Source organism: Acomys russatus, chromosome 1, assembly GCF_903995435.1.
Source record: "Acomys russatus chromosome 1, mAcoRus1.1, whole genome shotgun sequence".
NCBI classification, from domain to species: domain Eukaryota; kingdom Metazoa; phylum Chordata; class Mammalia; order Rodentia; family Muridae; genus Acomys; species Acomys russatus.
Window position 1 is genome coordinate 22,296,521 of NC_067137.1, and position 22,836 is coordinate 22,319,356.

The following is a 22,836-nucleotide window of genomic DNA, read 5'->3' on the forward strand; positions in this document are numbered from 1 at the left end:
CTGAATGAGGAAGTAAGGCATGAGCAGGGGGTCTTTTCCTCCTTATGAGCCACTGCCTTAAACAGCAACTAAGTCTTAGGGGCAGCGCAGTGATGCTAACAGGTAGCAGCTGAGAGCTGTTCTCAGCTATAGCCCTGAAGGCACAGAGGCTGCAGAAACTCTGGTTAGCAGGCACGTCCCTCCCTCAGTGCTATACAATCCAAGTAGCCCCTTGGCCAGTTATCTTAGGGAGAAAGATGTAAATACCCTTCTCTAGGGATGGAGGTAGAGGGGCACACACAGGGAAATGCTAGAAGTGCTGGCCTTGAAAACACCAACCTCAGTAATCACAGAGGCAGGGGGTACCCAGGTCTTCCCAAGCCGCAGGCCCTGAGATTTTCCCCACGAGTTAGCTCATGGGGTCCTGACACCAACTCTAGAAGGATGCAATTTTAATAACAGTTCCTTGTTTCACAAATGAGAAACCAAGGCATGGAGAAGCCAAACCACTTGTCTGAGCTCACACGGTTGGCCCATTCCAGAGCAGGGCTTTATAGGCCAGGCTGTCAGCCCTGGGGCCCTGCTCTCCGCTTTGGAGCTGCCCTGCCTCTCGGAGTTCTCCTGGGGCTGTGAGACCCTGTGAGGAAACTGCATAAGAAAGGAAGGGAGAGAGAGAGAGAGAGAGAGAGAGAGAGAGAGAGAGAGAGAGAGAGAGAGAGAGACTACTTTGGTATTATCTCTGAGAGTGTACACCTGGCATTCACCAGAGGCTGGGGCTTCTGTGGAGGAGGGGTGGGAGGAGGCGGGTGGAAGGTGTGTGTGGCCCAGACTTCCTCACTGTCAACAATTCATACTCTTGATGCCTCACATAGCTCACTCACCGAGGATGGTTCTATCTCATAGAAGAAAGGCTGGAAAACCACTGCAAAGGACTCGTGCTTGTTGAACTTGCTGGAGGCCAGGAGATTCTCCCAGGATTCCTGAAGGGAGAAGAGAGTACATGTGGGGTTCACGAGCCCAAGCCAGCTAGGGTTGTTGACTGCACCAGGACCCCTCACTCAACCGTCTCCACGCATGGTATACAACCATGTGCTGCTTAGAAGCCTTACAGTTTGGGGTTCTTGAGAAATGAAATTGGGTTTTCACTCATCTCTGAAGCCCCAGCACCAGGGCATCCCAGACAGAGAGCTGGAGACGCTTCTCTGCAAACTCAAAAAGTACAAGACAGCCCTGTGTGCCATGGAGGAGCCATGTTCTCCTCGGAGACCTAGGTCTGCAAAGGCACATGCCCTTAGCAACCATTCCCCGTAAACTCAGTCATCTCTAGAGTAGACAGTGTCACATAACTGCACTTACAACTTTGTTGAATGCAAATCGTTTTAACACACTTCAGGAGACACTGTATTTTGAGCTGCTTACCAGCTCATATGTAAGAATGGTGGCTTTTCCTGAGCCCACGACACCTATGTGGCCTCTTTGGTCAACTAAAACATATGGCTTCGGGAGGAGTCACGGCTTGCCTTCATACAGGCACCCTCTGGGTGAAACAAACCACACACACGTAGCAGTGCCAGCAACAATGGCAGCAAACAAAACACCAAACATTTCAGAACTAACTGACAGAATTCCTCACTCAGCCAATTGTCAGCACGGCCCCTCCCCCACTCCCACACAAGCTTTGCCTCCTCCTTATTATAACAGATGAATTCACCATAGGAAGTACTATGATGTTCCCTCTCATTGGCTCCCAGCAGTCCTGAATTCAGTCAAGTCTTAACACAGCTGGCTTAGCTCTTGGTGCCCATCACCATCCCTGTCCTCCATACCCCCATGCCCCGCTTCTCACGCCCCCCTGTGGCCCCCCTTCCCTAATCTCTCCACCTCCCAACTCTCCTGTGAGCCAGCAGCCTAAATCCCAAGAGATGCTCACCTGATAGGACCACTGCATGACAGCCTTGGACAACTTGGTTGCCTCCTCTGAACAATTGCAAAGCTCTGGTTCAGGGCTGCGGGTAAAAATGAGCAAAGCATGATAGGTTATCCTGGTGGGCTAGGGCTGTGGGGGTGGCGGGAGAGTTGCTCTACAGGAAGGGGAGGAGGTTGCTCGCAGCCTTAGAGGCCTGCAGGAGAAGAGAGGCAGATGGTGAGTGTGAAGGTTGGGGGTGTGCATGAGGGCTATTAGTCCACCGAGGGAGGCCAAGGCAGAAATTCAAACTGGGAGGGAACGTGGAGGCAGGAGCTGATGCAGAGGCTACAGAGGAGGGTTGCTTACTGGCTCGTTCCTCATGGCTTGCTTAGCTTGCTTTTTTTTTTTTTTAATAGCACTCAGGGGTGCTCAGGAGTATTCCCAACCACAGCGGGCTGGGCCCACCCCCAATAATCACTGAGTAAGAAAATGCCTTCAGGCTTGCCTGCCTACAGGCCTATCTTATGGAAGCATTTTCTCAATTAGGGTTCCCTGTTCTCAGATGACTCTAGCTTGTGTCAAGATGACACAGAAATAGCTAGCACAACTGAGCCCTTGTCAGCCTGACACACAAACACATCACTCACGGTCAAGCCACAACCTTTCCTTTCTTGTCCATCCCCCACACCTCATATGAATAAATATCACAGTATGAAACATATCACAAAGCTCAAAGTCCTACAGTCTTTACAAATTCAAACACTTGAAAATTCCATCTCTTAAAAAAAAAAATCCCAACTCTTTTTTAAAATACAAAGTCTCCATAAAACTCCAACATCTCTTTTGGGTTTTGTTGTTGTTGTTGTTGTTGTTTTGTTTTGTTGTTTTGGGGGTTTTTTGTTTGTTTTTGTTTTATTTTGTTTTTTGAGACAGAGTCTCTCTGTGTAGCCTTGGCTGTCCTGGACTAGCTTTGGAGACCAGGCTGGCCTCGAACTCACAGCGATCCTCCTGCCTCTGCCTCCCGAGTGCTGGGATTAAAGGAGTGTGCCACCACTGCCGGACTAAGTACTTTCTTTAAGAGGGAAAAAGCAGGGCACACTTGTACCCTGAATAAGACAAAACCACACCCCAATTGTGTTAACTAACCCATTGTCCAATGTCTGGGATCCACTCGCAGTCTCCTGGGCTCCTCCGAAAGGCCTGAGCCTTTTCTCCCGCTCCGCCCCCTGCAAGGTCTCCTAAGCTCGGGTCAGCTCCACTGTATACCCTGCTGCTCTTGTCAGCTCCAAACTTCTGGGCTCTCTCTCTGCAACTGGCTACATTTCACCACCAGCCTCTCACTCTCCAAGGCTCTCTTCAGGGACGCCATCGCTGCTACACAGTACCAAACCTCAGCTTGGCCAAACCTCCGTGGCTTCCTCCTGCCTTTAAAACCGGTACCACCTGGGCGGCTCTTACACTACTAAGTTCGATGGCCAGCGTGAGGTGCAACCTGGGCTAGAACACAGCTTCTGTGTGTGGACTCTCAATAAACACCACCCCCCTCCTCCCCCGGAAGATTTCACCTCAGCCATGCTGCTGTTGCCTTAATCACCGCTAATTTCTCAGCTCCAGCACCAGCATCGACTTCACTAGCCTCAATTATCACAGCAAAGCAAAGGTTTCTCTTTAGTTCTGGTATCTTATTAATCACAGCTGATACTCCAGCCCTGGCTGACCAGAAACCGATTCTTAGTACAAAATACACAACGACCCCGACCCGGATGGAGTCTAGCGGCTCTCAAACTTCCTTTTGAAACTCATAAGGCCACTCACCCTGCACTCAAGATCAGCCTCCAAGTTCACCAACCTTTGAACATTCAATGGCTTTTCTCGCCCAAAGTTTCAAAGTGCTCTCACAACGCCCACCCCACCCCACCCCCCAAAAAAAACCCAACACGGTCAGGTCTATCACAGCAAGTTAGGATCACTATTGCTGTGATGAAAACACGACAACTAAAAGCAACTTGGGGAGAAAAGAATTTATTTGGCTTACATATCATGAATCCCACTCCACTGAGGGAAGTCAAGGCAGGAACTCAAACTGGACAGGAACCCGGAAGCAGGAGCCGATGCAGAGGCCACGGAGGAGTGCTGCTTGCCCCTCAAGCTTGCTCAGCTTTTTTTTTTTTTTTTTTAAATAGAACTCAGGACCACAGGCCCAGGTATATTCCCCCTCACAGTAGGCTGAGCCCTCCTCCATCAGTCACTAACTAAAGAAATGCCCTACAGGCTTGCCTGCAGCCCGGTCTCATGGAGGCATCCTCTCAATTAGAGTTCCTTCCTCTCAGATGACTCTAACTTGTGTCGGGTTGGCACCAACGGCCAGCTCAGGGTGGAAGGTGCCCCCACAGAACCCTTGTCCACAGGGTCAAGATGTGCTGCGAAGATCTTCCTTCCCTTCCCATGTGCTCCCCACACGCTCGCCGCCCCCGACACCACAGCCTTGCTTCCTCTCCTGTTCTCTCTTCCCTTCCTTGCCTTCAGAGCCCCTCGTTCTCCCCCCAGCTGCCCTTATTCCTTCTTCCCATGAACTCCTTTCTCAGAACAAAAGACAAGATTCTGAAACCAAAGCAAAAATCCCATGGGAAAAAACTCATAAATACATGAGAATCAAGTTCTGAGACATGAAAATACACTACGCTTTTTTTTTTTTTTCTGGTCACTTTCCTGAAGTGACGCTTCTTGACGCTAGGGACACTTTGCCAAGTGTGTGTGTGTGTGTGTGTGTGTGTGTGTGTGTGTGTGTGTGTGTGTGTTTAAGACTATGTCTCATGGAGGAGCCGGGCTTGCTTCAAACGTGTTGCATACGGGTGCGCCCTCTGACCCCGTCTCTGTCTCCTAGGCGCTGGGACTACAGGTGTGTTTCACCACGCCTAATCTGATGCTGGAGACAGAACCCAGCTTGTGAGCGCTAGGCAAGCACTCTATCAACTATGGTTTAAACTCTCTAATCATTTGGGGTGGAGGCGGGGCTCCACTACCGCATCAACCAACTTAAGTATTACAACAGTCTCACTGCCACTGCCACTCAGTAGTGCGTAGGTGCACCAGACAGCTACGGAACTCTCCAGCCCCCATGCCTGGCTCTCCCTGGGGGTTGGTATATGCGGAGAGCCCACACAGTATTTGAAGAGACTCTGTGCAGCCCGAGCACGGTTAACATGGCTCTACAGGCCTTGCCCTCTTCCCCCATTCCCTCTGCTTTGCCTTAAACCGTTAGGTCACACTCTAAAGCTAGCCCGTCCATTCCCTTATTTGGCCAATTCTTCCTCCTGAGATTGACTACAAAGCTCCAGCTACCAAAGTCCTACAGGCCAGCAATCTGGCTCACCTTTGGCTCACCAAAATAACATGCCCAATTAGAGCTAAAGACCTCATCTTAGCACAGCGTTTCCCCTTTTGCCTTTATAAACCAATATTTTCCTAAGGCTCCAGTTGGTCTCTTGTCTATCCAGAGGCAGTCTTTGTCCTCCAGGACAAATATCCCTCACCCCTCTCCCTTGCACCTTTTCTCTCCTTGCTTCCCTTGTTCCTCCTCCATCTTCCTCTAACTCCTTTTCTCATCCCTTTGTTCCTCTGGGGCAAATAAACCTCCTTTGTGCTGAGAACATGGTCTTAGAGTGTCTTGATAGACTTCGAGGTCCCTACAGTACTGGCATGTGACAACCACACAACAGATGATGCTCCTACTCTACTCTACACACACACACACACACACACACACACACACACTTATTTATTTTTCACCTTAATCCAGTCTCTTGATGCTGATGAGCCGTGGTCAAAACCTCAGAGAGATCCACCAAATTCACAAACGCTCTGGGGATCTAGGAGATATGGGGAGACACAAGAGACATGGGGTGGGGTGGGGGAAGGGACAGGACATGAGCATGTGCCAAGCTGCCATGGCTGCCTATGGCCCTCTGGATCTCTGTGGGCCTCGTCTGGGGTCACCCTTTGGAGGGTTTGGATGAGGTTGGTCCTCTCAGCTGTGTGTCTTAGAAACACACCTCTTGCCTCTCTCTCTGGTGGTCAGTGCAGGCCAAATCCTGCAGAAGCTCAGAGTGCAGGGGCATGTGAGTGCAGGGCAGGGGAGTGCAGGGGCAGGTAAGTGCAGGGGCAGGTAAGTGCAGGGGCAGGTGAGTGCAGGGGCAGGGGAGCCACCTCACTCAACTCCTACAGAGGCCAGCCTCAGTCAGAAAGCAAGGGCCAAGCCTCTCTCAGGAGCATCCCTTTTCAGGGTAGGTAGGAAGATAGGGATCCTTCAAGCTTTCTGTGCCTGAGAGTCAACCAAATCCCACCTCAGTTGCCCTGAGAAGGATTTCAGAGGGCACCCCAAATGACGCTTGTCTCATGTTCCACGTCCCAAGGCCCCCCCAGGTGCTGGGGAGCCACCATCTCACCTCTTGGTGCAGGTAATCCAGTATCTCACACAGCTTTTCCATGCGTCTCAGCAAGTGCCTTTTCTGTGAGAGAAGAGCTGGGATGAACAAGGGGGCAGCAAGGAGGAGACAAGGTTGGGGGACACAGACTCAGAAGGCCCCACAGAGACTATGGCAGACGCTGAATGGAGGCTGTGGTTCCCCACAAGTGTAGAATCCCAGAGCTGCTTCACTGTGGTTTGGGCTTTGGGTCTAGTCTCTGTTTCTCTAACTCATCCTCTACCAGAAAACCAGCCAACCTCCCACTAGGAAGGCGGGCCACATCACAGAAGGACAAGCCCAAGGCTGGAGCGGTGAAGAGAGATACTGAGGGGCCGCTGATGTTCCCAGCGAAGGGTGGGACACATCCCAAGGGCCGAGGGAGTTGTTTTTATATGAAGAAAATCAAATCTGAAGAGGTAACACGATCAATCTGGATTTAGGGACCCAGCCAGATCTCAAAACTTCAAAAAGGGGACCCGGCACGATTGCTCAGTGTGTAAAAGAGCATCTGCCACTCAGCCTAAGGACCTGTTTGACCCCAGGATTGTCTTTTGACCTACACACACACACACACACACACACACACACACACAGTAATCAATAAGATTTAAAAATAAAACAAAACAAAAAAAGAGGTAAGGTGGCTCCGTAGGTTAAAGGCACTTGCTGCCAAGCCTGATGACCCAAGTTCAATTCCCTGGAATCACATGACACAGGGAGGAAACTGACAGGTCCTCTAATCAAGGTCCTGTGACCTTTATATACATACCATGCTATCTTGCATGAGTACACACACACACACACAAAATAAACAAATAAGATATAATATCTTTTTTTAAACCCCAAACTTCCCAAAGGCACAGGCCAACTGTCCCATCTCTGGCTGTGTGGGAGCAGAAGTGCTCCGCTCCTGACTTTGAAGTCTTTCAGAAGTGGGCATATTTGCATAGAATTTATCAACTGAGTATTTGTTATCCGAAAATCCCAAATCTGAAATGCTCAAAAGGTTTTGAATTTTGGATTTCTGACTAGAAATCCAAATGGGCTGTTTGCCAGATCCCTCCTCCTGCCCTATGCCACATTTGCCTTCAGTGAGAGAATGAGTCCCAGAGAGAGGGTTGACAGGGCCCCATTACTGGAATATATAAATCCATCCGTTCCGTCCTTCCTAGCTCAGCCCTTTTTGCAGGTGAGAAAATAAGCGACTGGGATCACCTCTAAATTCAACCCCTGGTTATCATTTCAATGTAAGAAATAAATAAAACGTACGAGGAGACAAGCCCCTCAGCTGACTGCAGACTAGCTGTCCCCTGAAGCAATGTGGCTTAGACAATGAGACAAGGAAGGGCAAGAGGCTATGCTCTTACCCAGGGGGACAGGGGCAGAGATTCTAGAGACAGCTGCCAATCACCAGGTGAGGGCTGCAGGGAGGGCCGCCTGCCACCCACAGCCTAGGAAAAAGTGCCTATCCCTGTCTCTCCTCTGCTCCCACTTTGGGGAGAGGCTGGCCTTCCAGCCCATCTGTTGCAATGGCCAGTGATAAGCATTCTGTCTGGATTCTTCTGAGCCCTCGGAAGGGGGTCCAGAAACGTCTCTGTTACTTGTCTGTACCATACTCAGGCCATCCGTGCTTCCTAGGGGACCTGGAATGTATGGTACCTGACTCCCGAGTGTGACCTTGCAGTAGAAACCCCTGGGTCAAGGGTTTGCTTCTGGATTTTGGGGGAATCTATGCTCATCTAGTCATGACAGGCCTGGAATGGGCGTCACTTAGCTCACCAACTGTCCCTGACTCCAAGTCTTCAAACCACTTTGGTCATGGTTGAGTGTTTTGCTTCCAGAACAAAGGAAGCAGAGACCCCTGACTTCACGCAATGAACTGGAGTGTTTCTTGTTTGCTCTATCCCATTTTCTTATTCTTTCCTATATTTTACAGTTTTTGTTACAACCTTTTTGACTTACCTGTGAGGACTCACTAATGACCCCAAAAAAACCTAGGCCAACAATTTTATATGTGCAAAATAGTGGAAAACTTGAAAGAGACAAATGGGTGTCAGTCAGCCAATGCCAAAACGAGAGGCGGCAAATTCATACTCAGCAAGAATAGGTCTAGTCTGTATCAACCATGACAAGGTCTTGAAAATATGTGGTTGATGAAAATGCACACTGCACACCTATATGGAATGTCACACTGCATACATTTAAATGAAAACAAGGAATATTAAAAGTAAAAAATAAAAAGACTTGCGTATCACTTGTGGAACTTAAAATTAATTTAAAAAAACCCACGTCACATAAATGGGACACGTGTACTTAGAATGCATCATGTGTATTCAATGATGCTTAAAGGGACAAATACATTAAAGGCAAGAGATCATGTAAGACTGCTTGGCTGCAATTTAGAGCACAGAGAGGACATTATGAACGAATGTAAACATCCGTGAATGCTTTCTCACACGTTGAAAAACAAAAATCCAACACCAGCCTGAGCAGACTCATCACAGGTATGTTAGCATGTCAGAGGGTGAGTTTACATGTGGTATGATAATGTGTGAGAAGCTGAAGAGTAACGAGGAATGCAGCAATGTGTAAATGCATGCTTGAATCTCTCAGTGCATACATACATACATACATACATACATACATACATACATACATACATAATTCATGGCTTAGCATTAGTATGCACAATGACCCTAGAGAGAACAAACAGCGCGTGTAAATTTCACTTGGCACAAGTGAACAGAAACTCCCATCATTTGTGTGCAACGCACTCAGGAGATCCACAGGAACAGCGGACAAGGAGGGCTGGCCAGGAAAGGGGAAGTTTTTTTTACCACAAGTCTCCTGGGGTCCCCCCATACAAAGCTTTGATAGTGGCCCAGGGATCAGTGGAGGTATGCAGCATTTGGAAGAAGGCAAGATGTGGCAGGGGAGGGACACATCAAGAACTTAGCCATGGCCTGACAGGGGTTCTGAGCTGGGCTGAGGGGTCAGTAGGCGAGTCATGGTAACTGACAGAGACAGCTCGGGGCAGCTGGACTCCTCTGGAAGGGGGTATGTATCATCTATACAGCACAGCCCACAGCCTATATTCCGCAGCTATGCCTACACTTTCAGTCGACTGGCATTGGTCTTTGATAAATACTGAGGTTGCAATCTGGGATATAATTACCTACACATATATTACTTAAACCACGTGTTTTGTCCCCAGGAAAGCCAATGAGCCTGAATGATAAGCCCCACAGGTTGTTTGCCTTGGGTAACCACTAGCCTCTTCCCCCGAGCTGGGACTCAAAGTTAGAGTGAGGAAAGGGTGTGTCCTGCGTCATTTTGTACATTGATGTGAAGGCAGAAGAAGAGAGGCAAAACCAATTCTTAACTAGCTCGGAAGCTGGTTCTCTTTAGACATAAGAAGATCATTAAAGTGGTTTCTCTAGGCCCTGATTAATTTTACTAATGTGAGAGACTGGTGAGGATATAAATCTATGGTAGGATAACATTAAATGTAAAAACAACAGCAACAGAAACCCAGTCAAAGTGAGGAAAGGGCTTATAAATAAGAGAAAATCTTGGGCATCAGTTGCTTTTACAGGGGGTTAACATTCCCAATATATAAAGGAATAGTAAATGGAACACCAAAAACCAAATTGACTAATCAACAAATGGCTGGATGACCCAGATACAGCTCTCAAAAGAAGTATAAATTGCCATTAAATGCATGAAAAAGCAATCCTTACCCTAAACCAACACAGACACACCAATCAAAATTACACTAGTATTCCATCATATCCCAGTCAGTCAGAATGATTCTCATCAAACAAACAGCAACAAAAGCTGGAGGGGACGAGGGTTAAGGGACTCCTTCTATATGACAGGTGGCAGTGTGAATTAGTGAGCTACTGAAAAGCAGTGGAGAGGTCCCTCAAAAGATACAAAACAGAACCACCACATGACCCAAACCCAGTACTCCCAAAGGATCCTAAGTCAGGATACATTAGTGACATCTATACATCCATGCTTCTCATGGCCCTGTTATGGAATCAGCCTAGGTGTCTGCCACAAATGAATGGATAAAGACAATGTGGTATATCTACACTGTGGAATCCATAGAGAAGAATGGAATTGTGCCATTTGCAAGAAAGTAGGCGACCTGGAGATCATCAGATAAGAAAACAACAACAACAACAACCAAAAAAAAAAAAAAAAAAAAAAAATAGACCTAGAAATGCAAACATACGTTTTTCTCTCTCACGTAGAATCTAGTTTTTTTTTTTTTTTTTTTTTTTTAAAGCATAGAAGCAGAACAGGAACTATTTGGCAAAAAAGGAGAGGGAAATAAAGAGGAAGGAGAGAGGACGACGGGTGTGTGGAGGGATGACGAAATACATTATACACATGTATGAAGATGCCACAAGACCATTATTTTGAACAATGAATATAACATTAAATTTTCTGTTACAAGTTTAAAAATACAAATTGAAAATAAAATAGACAGTGGAAGTGGATAAAGAGAGGCAACAGGGTAGGGGAGCAAGTGGGGAGGGAAAAGAAAGGTGGGGATTAGATTTGAGGAAAGCAGGGGCAGGGGAGAGGCCAAAGGGCTTGAAGAGAGAAAGGAAACCAAAGGCAGAGCATCTCTGAGACAAGTTGGAGACACGCAACAGGGTAGGCTCCTAGGAAGATACGGGGTGACTCTAGCTGAGACTCCTAGTAGCAGGGGTCATGGAGACTGAAGAGGCCCCCTTCTAAACAGGTAGGACTCCCAGTGAAGGGAGGGGAACACCAATCCATCCACAAAACCTTTGACTCAAAATTCACCCTGCCTACAAGATGTGCAGGGATAAAGACAGAGCAGAGATTGAGGGACTGTGTACCCGATGCCTGGCCCAACCTGAGCCCCGCCCACAGGAGAACGCCAACCCCTGCCACTACTAAGGATACTCTGCTATGTGTACAGATGGGAGCCTAGCATAGCTGTCCTCTGAGAGGCCACACCCAGCATCAGATTAAAATAGATGCTGAGACTCACAGCCAAACATTAGGCAGTGTCAGGGGGGTCTTATGGAAGTATGGGGGGAAGGATAGAAAGACCCAGAGGGAACAAAAACTCCACAAGAAGACCTACTAAGTCAACTAACCTGGGCCCAGGGGATCCTGTGTAGACTGAAGCTCCAACCAAGAACCATGACTGGAGTAGACCCAGGCCCCCTACGTAGATGTAGCCGATGGGCAGCTTAGTCTTCATGTGGGTCCCCTAGAAGGGGAGCGGGGGTTGTCTCTGACATGGACTCTGTAGCCTGTTTTTCAGTCACATCCCCCTGACAGGGCTACCTTACCCAGGCTCAGTGGATGAGGGTGAGCTCAGTCATGATGAGACTTGATATGCTAGAGTGGGTCGGTGGCGTGTGGGGGCTCCTCTTTTCTGAGGAGAAGGGGAGAAGGGATGGGGGACAAGGGTGGGAGGGTGGAACTGGGAAGAGAGGAGTGAGGGGGTGCTACGATCAGGATGTAAAGTGAATAAATAAATAAACTTACATAAAATAAAAAAATTTAAAGCATTCTTGGCTCTTGCGATGGTTATAAATGCACAACTTTAGGCATATATTTATAACAGCATTTAATCCCACCCAAATCATAACACACAAAAAATGGTTAAGATCGTCAATTTGATGTTCTGTGCACATTATCACACTAAAATACTGGCAGAAAAGAAACAAATATGTATTATTTTGTTTATTTGTCTTCTTGAGAATCCACACATGCATCCCCCTGCCTGCCCATCCATCCATCCATCCATCCATCCATCCATCCATCCACCCATCTGCCTGTCTGCCCATCTGATTCACATATTGACCTGTCCTAACTCTGAAATAGGAGGCCTCATCCCTAGCTCAGTAGACAGTGCTCAGACAGGTTTAGCCCCTTCTCCTCCACAGCAGCCATCCCTCAGCCTCCCTTCCTCCCGGCCTGCGGCTCACCTGCTGAGTAGAGGGACACAGGTGACACTGGCTTGTGTTACTGAAGAAGACAGTAATTAATTTCCAGTCGTTCTCCAAGTCAAGTTGCTGCAGCACAACAACAAAGAGACAGTGGTAAGAGCCTGGGCCACAAGTCTGACTGCCTGTGGTCCTGGGTCTCACGCACCGATGACCTTAAAGTCACGGTTATTGTTGTGGCCTCAAGCATCGGGCCCTCCTTCCTTCCTTCCTTGCTGTCTGCCTGTGTCTGTGTCTGTGGTGTCTGTGTCTGTCTGTCTGTCTGTCTCTTCAAAAGTAGTACTTGGTAGTCTAATGTGGAATAACTGCTTTATAAGGCAATCTGGACCTCGTTCGTATTAAGGGGTATACCTTGATAAAACAAGTTTTTCCTTTTCAATATCAGATGGAACCTAGGGTCTTATGTATGTGGAGTAAGCACTCTTCCACTGAGTTAGATACAGCATCTTTCTATTTTGACGAATTAAAACATTTAAATTATGACAGAATGTCTCACTTTAAGCTTACTCTGAAACCCGACAGGCTTTAAACTCATGATCCTCCTGCCTCAGTCTCCTAATTAGCTAGGATTACCAGCCTGAGCCACAAGGTCCAGCTCTCAAAGGATATTTTAAGATCATACAAGATTTAGCCACAATGATGCCTTGTTTGTAGGAATGACAACTGGCCAACAGCATAAATATCTGAAGTAACGCATTATTATGTAAGGTATGCTACACTCATGTGAAAGAGCCTCTATGTGGCTGTTAAAATGATGATGGAAACTGTAATGAATACCACCAGAAAAACAGAAAAGCTGACCACAAAAAACATACATATCCAGTTTTATACAGATAAACATTCTTAACAAAAAATGTGGAAGGAATGATATACAAAGTCGTTACTAGTAATTATGTTTTTTGGTATTAGACTTAAAAATGGGGTTAATATTACATTTGCTTTCTGAGTTTTCTGTAGTGCACATATGACATGCATAACAAAGCAAACTCGTTTTCTCAGGCAGCACTGTGTAGCCAGGGAAGACTGTGAAATCTACCTCAGGGCTTAGCTCTAACTGAATGCATGAGCTTGGCCTTGTCACGTGACTTCTTGGAATTTTAGCTTCTTCATATTTAAAATTACAGGGTTGGGTTCAGGGCTGCCCAGCTATTATACAGAACAAAGACACTCTGAATATCAGTATTTCAGCTCACTATTGCCAGGGAGACTGGAGTTTGCTTGTTTGCTTGCTTGCTTGCTTGCTTTTTGAGACAGTCTAACTCTATAGTCCAAGCTGGTCCCAAATTGCCTAGGGTTTGTGCCCTTGGCCTCCTGAAGGTAAGTCAGCATCCCTGGCTTTGACAGGATTTAGAGTTGCCTAGGAGATGCACCTCTCTGCTTGTCTGGGAGGGCAGCCCTAGAAAGCTGAGAAGGGAAGAGCCACCCTAAACATGGTTAGCACCATCCCGTGAGGTAGGGACTTAGACTGAATAATTAAGAAGGGAAAAGCCAGAGGGGCACCAGCACTCATCTCTCTTTGCCTCCTGATCGAGGGTCACAACATAATCAGATGTCTCACACCCCAACTCCATGCTTCTCCGTTGTGGTGAACTGTATCCCCCACGAACTATGAGACAGATTAAATCCTCCCTCCCTGGTTGTTTCCCAGGGATCCTCCTGTCTCCTCCCTCTCCTGTGCTGGGGCGACAGCCACATACTATTCCGTCTAGTTATGGCACGGGTGCTGGGAGTCCCAAGGATCCTCCTGTCTCCTCCCTCTCCTGTGCTGGGGCGACAGCCACATACTATTCTGTCTAGTTATGGCACGGGTGCTGGGAGTCCCAAGGATCCTCCTGTCTCCTCCGTCTCCTGTGCTGGGGCGACAGCCACATACTATTCCGTCTAGTTATGGCATGGGTGCTGGGAGTTGAACATGGGCCCTCAAGCTTGCACAACAAGATTTGTCTGACTGAGCCATCTCCCCAGCACTGTGGTAATTATTAATAATAGCAATCATTGCTATGGTGATAATGATGGCTAACTGGCTTTTATTGAGCTTCAGCTGTGCCAGGCATGCTCAATACATCACTCGATCCTCTATAAACCCTATGCATCAGGCTCTCTCACTACTCCCCCATTTCTTAAACAGGAACACTGAGTTTAAGGGACGAGCAGAAAGTCTAGGTCATAGGCAAGCTAATCTCTTTCTGGAACCCAAACACCTCCCTATGTGAACAGTCAGTCCCTCTGCTGATCTGCAGTGCTACACAAGAAATCACTCTAAATAAGTCGTTCCAAACAGAGCTACTCACTCTTTCCTCTAGGGACCTTCAAGTATTACAGTGGAAAGGGCATTTTCTAAGAGGCCAGGATACATGAACTGTGCTCATGGTGAGCTGGCACCAGGGTCATCATCACTCTGGGTCTTGGTGTCATAGCCTTGCAGCAAACCCAAATAGCCCGCCCACACCAGAGTTCGAAAGCCTCTTACCGGGTTCTCTTTCAAACGTCTCACCAGCTCTTTAGCCTGAATCCATAAGTCTCTGTGGCAGAGAGGCAGAGGAGTGGAAAGAACAGTCAATACAGTGAAGCTGATCCCCTCACCCCAACACAGCTGCCAAACTCTGATCCCGAGGCTACCCTGAACCACCCTGGCTTCTGAGATCCAGACTTGACCTGACTTTTAAAGCCAACTGAAATCAGTAGGGGGAAGTCATTTGGGCGTTGACTTAATGAAGGCCTTTATTTTAAAGCCCTCTGACTGTTGGCAGTCAGTCTCCTCAAGTCCCTACATACCCAAGGCCAGCAAGAGTGTTGCAACCCCAGAGACGGACAAGAATGCAACTTACTCGGTACTGTGGGCTGCACCACTCCTCCCGGGAGAGCACGTGGGCATCAGAACAGAAGGGTTGAAATGTCTGATGATATCTGAAAGGACTAAAGAGAGAACCGGGGGTCACTTCTAACGACGACTGGTTCCCTAGGGTGACAAGACAGCATGGCTGCCTCCATTTCAAGGCACAGCCTTCACACCGTGCTGTGAGGTCGCCCCCGAGGCAGACCCTGGAAAGCGAAGGGAGCTAAATTGAGCATCTGTCTAGGTGGGCCAGGCCCAAGGTTGTGTGTTCTCCAGGCATTCTCTCCTTTACTCCCGGGGAAACTGAGATGGAGACATCAAGCAAGCTATGTCAGGTCTCCCAGCTGACAGAAACTGCTGGGATTAGAACCAGAGCTCTGGGCTGCCTTCCTGTCTTCCTTGCTCCTCGTGAGTGACAGCAGGGTGGGGGAAGCTCTGGGGAACACGCAGAGAACATGTCGCCAAGCTGACAGGCAGAAGGCTGCTAAAAATAGTGCTGTCAGGAGTGTTTAAGTCGAGTCTTGCTCCTGAGAGAGGACAGGGCAGAGCAGGGAGGGTGGGCTGCTGAGGAAAGTGCCTCTTTTTCTCCCTTTCTTTTTGCTTTATCCTCAAAGAGCCCCCAGAGTTTGTGGAACCAGGGTCCAGAAGGCTGCAGGAAAGTTCTCTGTGGAGGAACACACTCTGCAGATAATGGGCAGGGAGAGAAATAGAAACTGATCTGAAGGTCAAGGGACTGGGTGCTTGGCTTCGTGACCTCAGTGGCCACCTGATGCATGCTCTTTGGCATTGCCATTTTATCCCACACATGTGACCTAGGTTTTCTCATCTGTGACAAGCTTGCAGGATCCCAGGTCCATGGATGGGAAATGCAGAGCTTTGGACTCAGTTCAACATGGTAAGGATGGCGTGCGTGAGGGGGCCACTTCATCCCTCGAGTGAGAATGGTCGCCAAAGGCCAATGAAAACGCATGAACAGTAAGTCACTCAAAGAACTGTTGCCCAAACTACAAGCGGTCAAACTTTACCTTAAAACTTTTCACACACACACAAAAAAATTTCTCTGTCACTTTGTCTCATCTGCTGAGTTCTTGGTCTGTAGTTACTTGGTCTTTCTCTCGGGGTTCCATGATGGTAGCAGGACAGAGAAAAAGGCAAGGCATGAGAGATAGCTGCTCTGCGTTTCCAGGGACCCTGCTATTTACTGAGCACACAGCCTTGGAAAAATCCATTTATTCAATATCAGTTTTTCCACCTATTAAATGGCCCCCTGCCTGGGAAGGGTGTGGCTTGATGTGGAGGTCACTAGAGTGCTCTAAGACTCTGGGGTTAGAGGATGGGTGGGTTGAGCCCAGGTCAACCCCATTGTACCCTGAATTGGTCTGGACATCCCTGGATCGCTTTCTCTGCAGAACTCCTGCCATGGTTGTCAGTAACAAGCTGTCAGCCATGGCATGTCCTTCTTTCTACTCAGGGTACCCGCGGCAGCTCCAGAAGTCTGGGCGCCGAGGGCTTCAGGTGCAAGATCTGCCCTCCCTGTCACCTCTGCTGCCCTTGGCCCAGGCAGGATTCCCAATCACCATGTGCTTAAAAGGGGGGCGATTAGAGGCGGCAGGGTGAGGAGGAGAAATGGAAGCAAATGAGAAGCCAAGCAAAGAGACAGAGTGGTATTGGGGGATTCAGGGTCCAAAGTATATTCTCAAACTGACCATTTTCTTCTCGCCTGCCATTTGGACAGAAACAAGTCCAGTCCTCGACACTGCTGTGACAGCTGCCAAGTCAGTGAACACTGCCTCCTGCCTAGGAGACCCTCCTGCCACCCTACCACCTCACCTGTCAACCAGGTGACAGGAAGGCTGGACAGTGGCCTCAACCTTCCTTATTGGATCATGAGCAAAGGAGGGGCAGACTTCCCATCTCTGTCCTTTCTAAGAGCCTAATGCATGCCAAGCCCTTTGTGTCAACTGCCAAGCTCAACTGACAGGGCACCGGCTACATCCCCTTGTTCATTACCAACAGAGTGGCAGCTGAGCCTCACATCTGTGTGGCCGGCTCATCTCACAAGCAGCAGGCAGGAGACACTCTACCCAGGCTAGTTCAGCCACATTAAGGGACTCAGGGATTTAGGCTAATGCAATAGTCACAGAGGTCCTCTGTCATCAAATGAGGAAACCCAGGCCACAGAGAGGGGTTGTCACAATTATTACCCCCTTCTGGTTTATTCACTGCATTTTCTGGACCCTAGGATATGTTTTTATGGCCGTTAAGAGAGACATTATAGAATAAGGTTTTATTTTACAAATAAATGGAAAATGATGCTTGGGTTTCCCCAGGACACTTTCTCAGGTAAGTGCCATGAATCCATCTCTGAGGTCCTGCAGAAGCAAGAACCCACAGGGCTTTGGTCCAGCCCCTTCCCCCCCAGTCCTTTCATGCCTCTTAATCTTAACCCATACCTCACTCATGATTTCTGTTTAGGACATGTGGCCTTCTATCCTCCACCTCGGCCATCTCCTTCCTAGGACGCCTTCCCATTTTCCCAGGCAGTGGTGATGAAATGAACAATAAAGTACATATTCTTTATTAACAAAATGTCTTCAGTGTCACAGGGGTGGGGACAATCTGGAATGTGGCCAGAAAGCCAGGACTTACCTGTCATGACTCCCATGCACACATGCTGTGGTTCTTTCTCGATGCTGTAAGACAGTACACAGGATGAGACTACACTTGTCACTCATGGAAGCCCTCCCCTTGGCCATCACAGGCCATTTCCCAACACACTTTGGCCTGTCCTTGTTCTGAGGACAGAACAAGGGACAAACAGCTCCCCCTGGAACCTGCTCCCAAGCTCTCTAGTCCTGCCCAACGCTGAGGAGACATGAGCTCAGTGTAAGATGACTCTGGTCCAAACCCTGCAAGGTCACCCAAGAGCAGAGGTAGGAGACCTTGTGACAGAGGCAGGGATTATACTTTTCTGGTCTTTTCTGCTTCTCTCTCATTCACCCGGAGGAGCCACAGAGAGTCACAGGCTCTGGGAGGATGCTCGGAAGGTTCTGGTCACTGCTGTGTCCCTAAGCCTTAAGTGAAGACTTTAAACTCCCTGGTCTTTGGTGTTCTCCATCAATCAAGCAAGGAGTTAGGGGACAGTGTGTGTGGGATGTCCCAGGTTTGGTACCTTTGAAGCTTCTCCACGTGGAGCATGCCAGGGCCTGGAAACTGGAAGAGACGCTTGGTGTAAGTTGGCTGGGTGCACGACACAGGGAAGCTACGAGTCTACAGGAGGACCAAGTCCTTCTTGCTCATACCCTGCTCCCGACAGCTTGTGTGTTGGACCCTCACAACAGAGCTGCCAACAGCTTTCGTTACATCATAAATCATGTTTTATTCTATGCTGAATCAAAATACCGATTTATAGTGAAACCCTTTACGGTCTAAGGATGACTTTGTTGTCCCTGCCCTCCCCCCTTTGCAAAGCCGTATACAACATACCACTTAGAGTTTATAAACAAGAAGCAAGCAAAAGGTGCCTAATACCACTAATCATTAGGAAAACTAAAGTCAGGGCTGGAGAGATGGCTCAGTGGTTAAGAGCACTGTCTGTTCTTCCAGAGGTCTTGAGTTCAATTCCCAGCAACCACCTGGTGGCTCACAACCATCTATAATGTGATCTGATGCCCTCTTCTGGCCTGAAGGTGTACATACAGATAGAACACTCTATATATATAAAATAAAAAAATAAATATTAACAACAACAACAAAAAAAAGAAATAAAGAAAAGAAAAGAAAACTAAAGTCCAAACCACAGTGAGATGTCACCTCATGCCTGTTAAAGACAGCAAGCAAACATGGGTCTGGAGGGATGACCCAGTGGTTAAGAGCACTGGCTGCATCTCAAAGATCCGCCTGCCTCTGCCTCCCGAGTTCGAGGCCAGCCTGGTCTATAAAGAGAGTTCCAGGATAGCCAGGGCCGCTACACAGAGAAACCCTATCTTGGGGGTGGGGTGGGGTAGAGCACTGGATGCTCTCCCAGAGGACTTGTGTTGGGTTCCCAGCACCTATATTGGGTGGCTCACAGCCATCTGTAACTCCAGCTCCAAGGGATCTGATTCCTTCTTCTGGTCTCTTAAGTCACTCACATGGTAGAATACACACTCAAACACATACACAGAAAGTAAAGTCCAAAGAAAAAAAAAACCAAACCAAACAACAGTACCAAACAAAAACAGTAGAAAATAAGCATTGAGACTAGAGGGGTCCTGGAAGATGGCTCAGCCATTAAAGGGTAGGCTCACAGTCAAAAACATAAGAGAATATGGAGAACTTAGAACTCTGTGCATTGCTGATGGGATTGTAAATCATGTAGCCTCTATGAAAACTAATACAACAGATCCTTAGGAAAATAAATATTTTAAAAGACAAAATAGCACTGTATATCTCAGACTGGCCTGGAGCTTGCTGTCTAACCAAGCTGGCCTCAACTCTTCTTTGATCCTGCTTCTTTTTCCTAAATTAGGATTACAAGAATGCACCACCATTTTAAACTTCCTCAAAAAAAGACTAAAAATATAATTGTCACGTAACCTAGTATTGTATTTCAAGGTATCTTTTCCAAAGAATGGAAGTAGAATTACAAGAAGATTGTACTAAGTGTTTTTAGAAGAATTTGCAATAGCCAAAAGATGACACAACCCCATGTCCATGTGTGAATGGTTAAACAAAGTATGGCATATCTATTCATACAACGGAATATTAGCCACCCTTAAAAAGGAAGCATCTTGTGCAGGAGGAAGTTATGTTGAACAAAATAAGCTATTTATATAAAGACAGATACTACATGACTTCAAGGATGAGAAGTCGGGGCTGGAGAGATAGCTCAGAGGTTAAGAGCACTGACTGCTCTTCCAAAGCTCCTGAGTTCAATTCCCAGCAACCACGTGATGGCTCACAACCATATATAATGTAATCTGATACCCTCTTCTGGCCTGCAGGTGTGCAGGCAGGCAGAGCACTGTATATATAATAATAAATACATCTTAAAAAAAAAAAAAGGATGAGAAGTCTGTAGTCAAACTCATGGGAAGTGGAAATGTGCTTTTTGTGGCCTGGTAAAATGCAAGATGAGTTGTTACTGAATGGGTGAAGAGTTGCCTTATACAATGAGAGCATACCTTATGTTACCAAGTACACACTTAAAAATGACTCCGATGGAAGCTCAGAGCCGCCTGTGAGACAGAACATGCAATATTTGTCTTGCTGGGCCTGGGTGATATCACTTAGTATTTTCCAATTCCATCCATTTTCATGCGGATTTTGCAGTTTTATTTTTCACTGTGGCTGAGTACAATTGCACGGTGTGTATGTACCACAGGGCCATCATCTGTTCACCAGTTGATGGGCAGCTAGGCTTTTCCTGTTTCCCTGCTACTGTGTGAAGAGTTGTTTAAACATGGATATGCAAGTGTTTCTGTGGCAGAATGCAGGTTCCTTATGTCCAGGAGAGTTATGGAGTAGCAAGAAAACTAAAGAGAGAGAAAAGAGGATTTAAGAAGAGGAGAAAGCCAACAGAACCCATGATACATGAAGGGAGAAGAAGGAATTACAGGAGGGTGGGGGCAGGGAAGTGAGGAGGGGACAAAAGGCCGCATCTCTGCTGGATGTGGACATTTCCTTGTCACTACTTCCTGCATTTACATTGCATTAGATATTATAAATAAAGATAGTAAGTTGTATAAATTCATATTTATCACAGTTATCCATTTTTATTAAAATCAATGTATTTTAAAAAGTATTTTATTATTTTATGAGTGTTTTGCTGCATGTCTATCTGCGTATCACATGTGGGCCCAGTGTCCGTCAAGGTCAGAGGTCAGGAGAGAGTGACCAATCCCCTGGGACTGGAATTTCAGATGGTTATGAGCTGCTGTGTGGGTGCTGGGAATTGAACTTGGGTCCTCTGCAAAAGCAAGAAGTGCTCTTAACCAGTGCACCAGCTCTCCAGCCACTCAATGTATTTAAAAAAATGCAAAGCAGACATGGAATTTCCTTTATCGTATAAAGCAAAGCTTAAAAGATTACTTTACAAAATCTGAGCAATGACTGAAATTCCATGTGAGCCAGCTACACCACCCCTGAATAGTGATCCAAAGGGTTCAAAGCCAGCATATCCAACACAGTTACACATCACTGCCTACTGCAGCACTGTTCACAACAATTATATTATGGAACTATCCTAGGTATCCAACAGCAGAGGAATGGGTGAAGAAAATGTGGTTTTATATACATAGTGGAATTGTTTTCAGCCATAAAGAATGAAGCCAAATTGCTGAGAGACGTAAGCAATTGGAGACAATCATATTAAGTAAGTTAAGCCAATCTCAGGAAGACAACTGCCCTGTGTTTTCTCTTGCTCACAGTCCCTGTATCTTATGCAGATACATAAAATCATGAATGAACATATGAGATGAAAAGTAGAGGCGAAAGGGAATAGAGGAGAACAAGGGTGACTAACAGCAGGAAAGGAGGTGAGAAACAGAAAGAGAAATTGTAGATATAAAGACACAGGAGATGTAAGAGGAATATGCTCAATAAAAATTAGTGCTTGTAGGAGATTTAAGCAACATGCTTTAAAACATATGGCAAAGATCATGGGCAATGCTTATCAGTGGTATTAACTTGTTAATGAGAAACCCCAAACATCCCCTTTCCTGAGGTGAACCTAGGCATTCACCTGATTTTTTTTTTTAACATTAGATCCTCTAATGTTTTAGACTCTCTTTGACTCACGCTTTGACTCACGCAGTGCTCTCTCCCAAGTGGAACACTATGTGAGGTAGAGTCCAACAGCCCAGGCCAGCCTTACATCATTGTGCAGTTGAGGGTGACCTTGAATTTCTGGTCCTTCTGCTTCTACCTCCCAAGTGCTTACATCACAGGCCTGTGTCACCACACCCGGCCTCAAATGGAACATTATGCCAAGACATCAGGACCAAACGGGCTCCTAAGCCAAGCTATATGGAATACTTACAGTTTCCAGGTTGCCAATGGCTGCCACAAGTTTAATGTCTGAGGGTCTCAGAGAGTGGACTGTGAAGATAAGAACCCATGAGGCAAGGTCAGGTCTACCACAAGGTAGGCAGAGAATGCACTATGAGGGTATGCAGAGCAGACCCACACCCTGTGGCCACTGAGGCCAGATCTGCTGGCAAGTTCAGAATCCTGCACTCACCAAGAATGCTGGAACCCGTACTCAAGGGTTCCCTCTCCTCCGGAGGGCAGAATGTTAATCTGGACTTGGCCTCTCCAAGCCTATGTCACCTGGCCCTCTGCCTGCCTCTCACCTTCCACTTACCCACAGCCCTGCATTTATGAGCTACCATTAATAAGTAACAAGCCGAAAGACTAAAATTAGGGCCATATGGATACCTAATAGTTAACTGTAGCTTGAAGATTACCAGAGAATAACCCTCAAAGCCAGTGACCACAGAAAACCACTGGGTGCAAATTATATGCAAATGATACACATCTCCTTAACCCACATGGGTGTATTCCTAGAAACCAGTGGCCAAACTTCCTGGCTGGGTGATGGGGGGTTTTAAATGTAAACTTCTAAAAGATGTGATTTTTAAAGAAAGTACATCAGTTTTTCTTAAAATA

The 22,836-nt window shown here is 47.1% G+C and overlaps 1 protein-coding gene across 1 annotated transcript in view; it reads right to left on the reverse strand.

Moving 5' to 3' along the window:
- Plb1 (phospholipase B1) overlaps window positions 1-22,263 on the reverse strand; it is a 67,828-nt gene extending 45,565 nt beyond the window's left edge. The window contains exons 1-10 of the mRNA XM_051170675.1: window positions 22,208-22,263; window positions 18,359-18,399; window positions 17,836-17,879; window positions 15,179-15,266; window positions 14,821-14,872; window positions 12,333-12,419; window positions 6,331-6,393; window positions 5,675-5,754; window positions 1,910-1,985; window positions 861-959 (exon numbers count right to left, since the gene is read on the reverse strand). Coding sequence (XP_051026632.1) covers window positions 861-959; window positions 1,910-1,985; window positions 5,675-5,754; window positions 6,331-6,393; window positions 12,333-12,419; window positions 14,821-14,872; window positions 15,179-15,266; window positions 17,836-17,879; window positions 18,359-18,384 — 615 coding nt within the window. The 5' untranslated portion in view covers window positions 18,385-18,399; window positions 22,208-22,263. The remainder of the gene's footprint in view (window positions 1-860; window positions 960-1,909; window positions 1,986-5,674; window positions 5,755-6,330; window positions 6,394-12,332; window positions 12,420-14,820; window positions 14,873-15,178; window positions 15,267-17,835; window positions 17,880-18,358; window positions 18,400-22,207) is intronic.
- Between the last annotated feature and the right edge of the window lie 573 nt (window positions 22,264-22,836).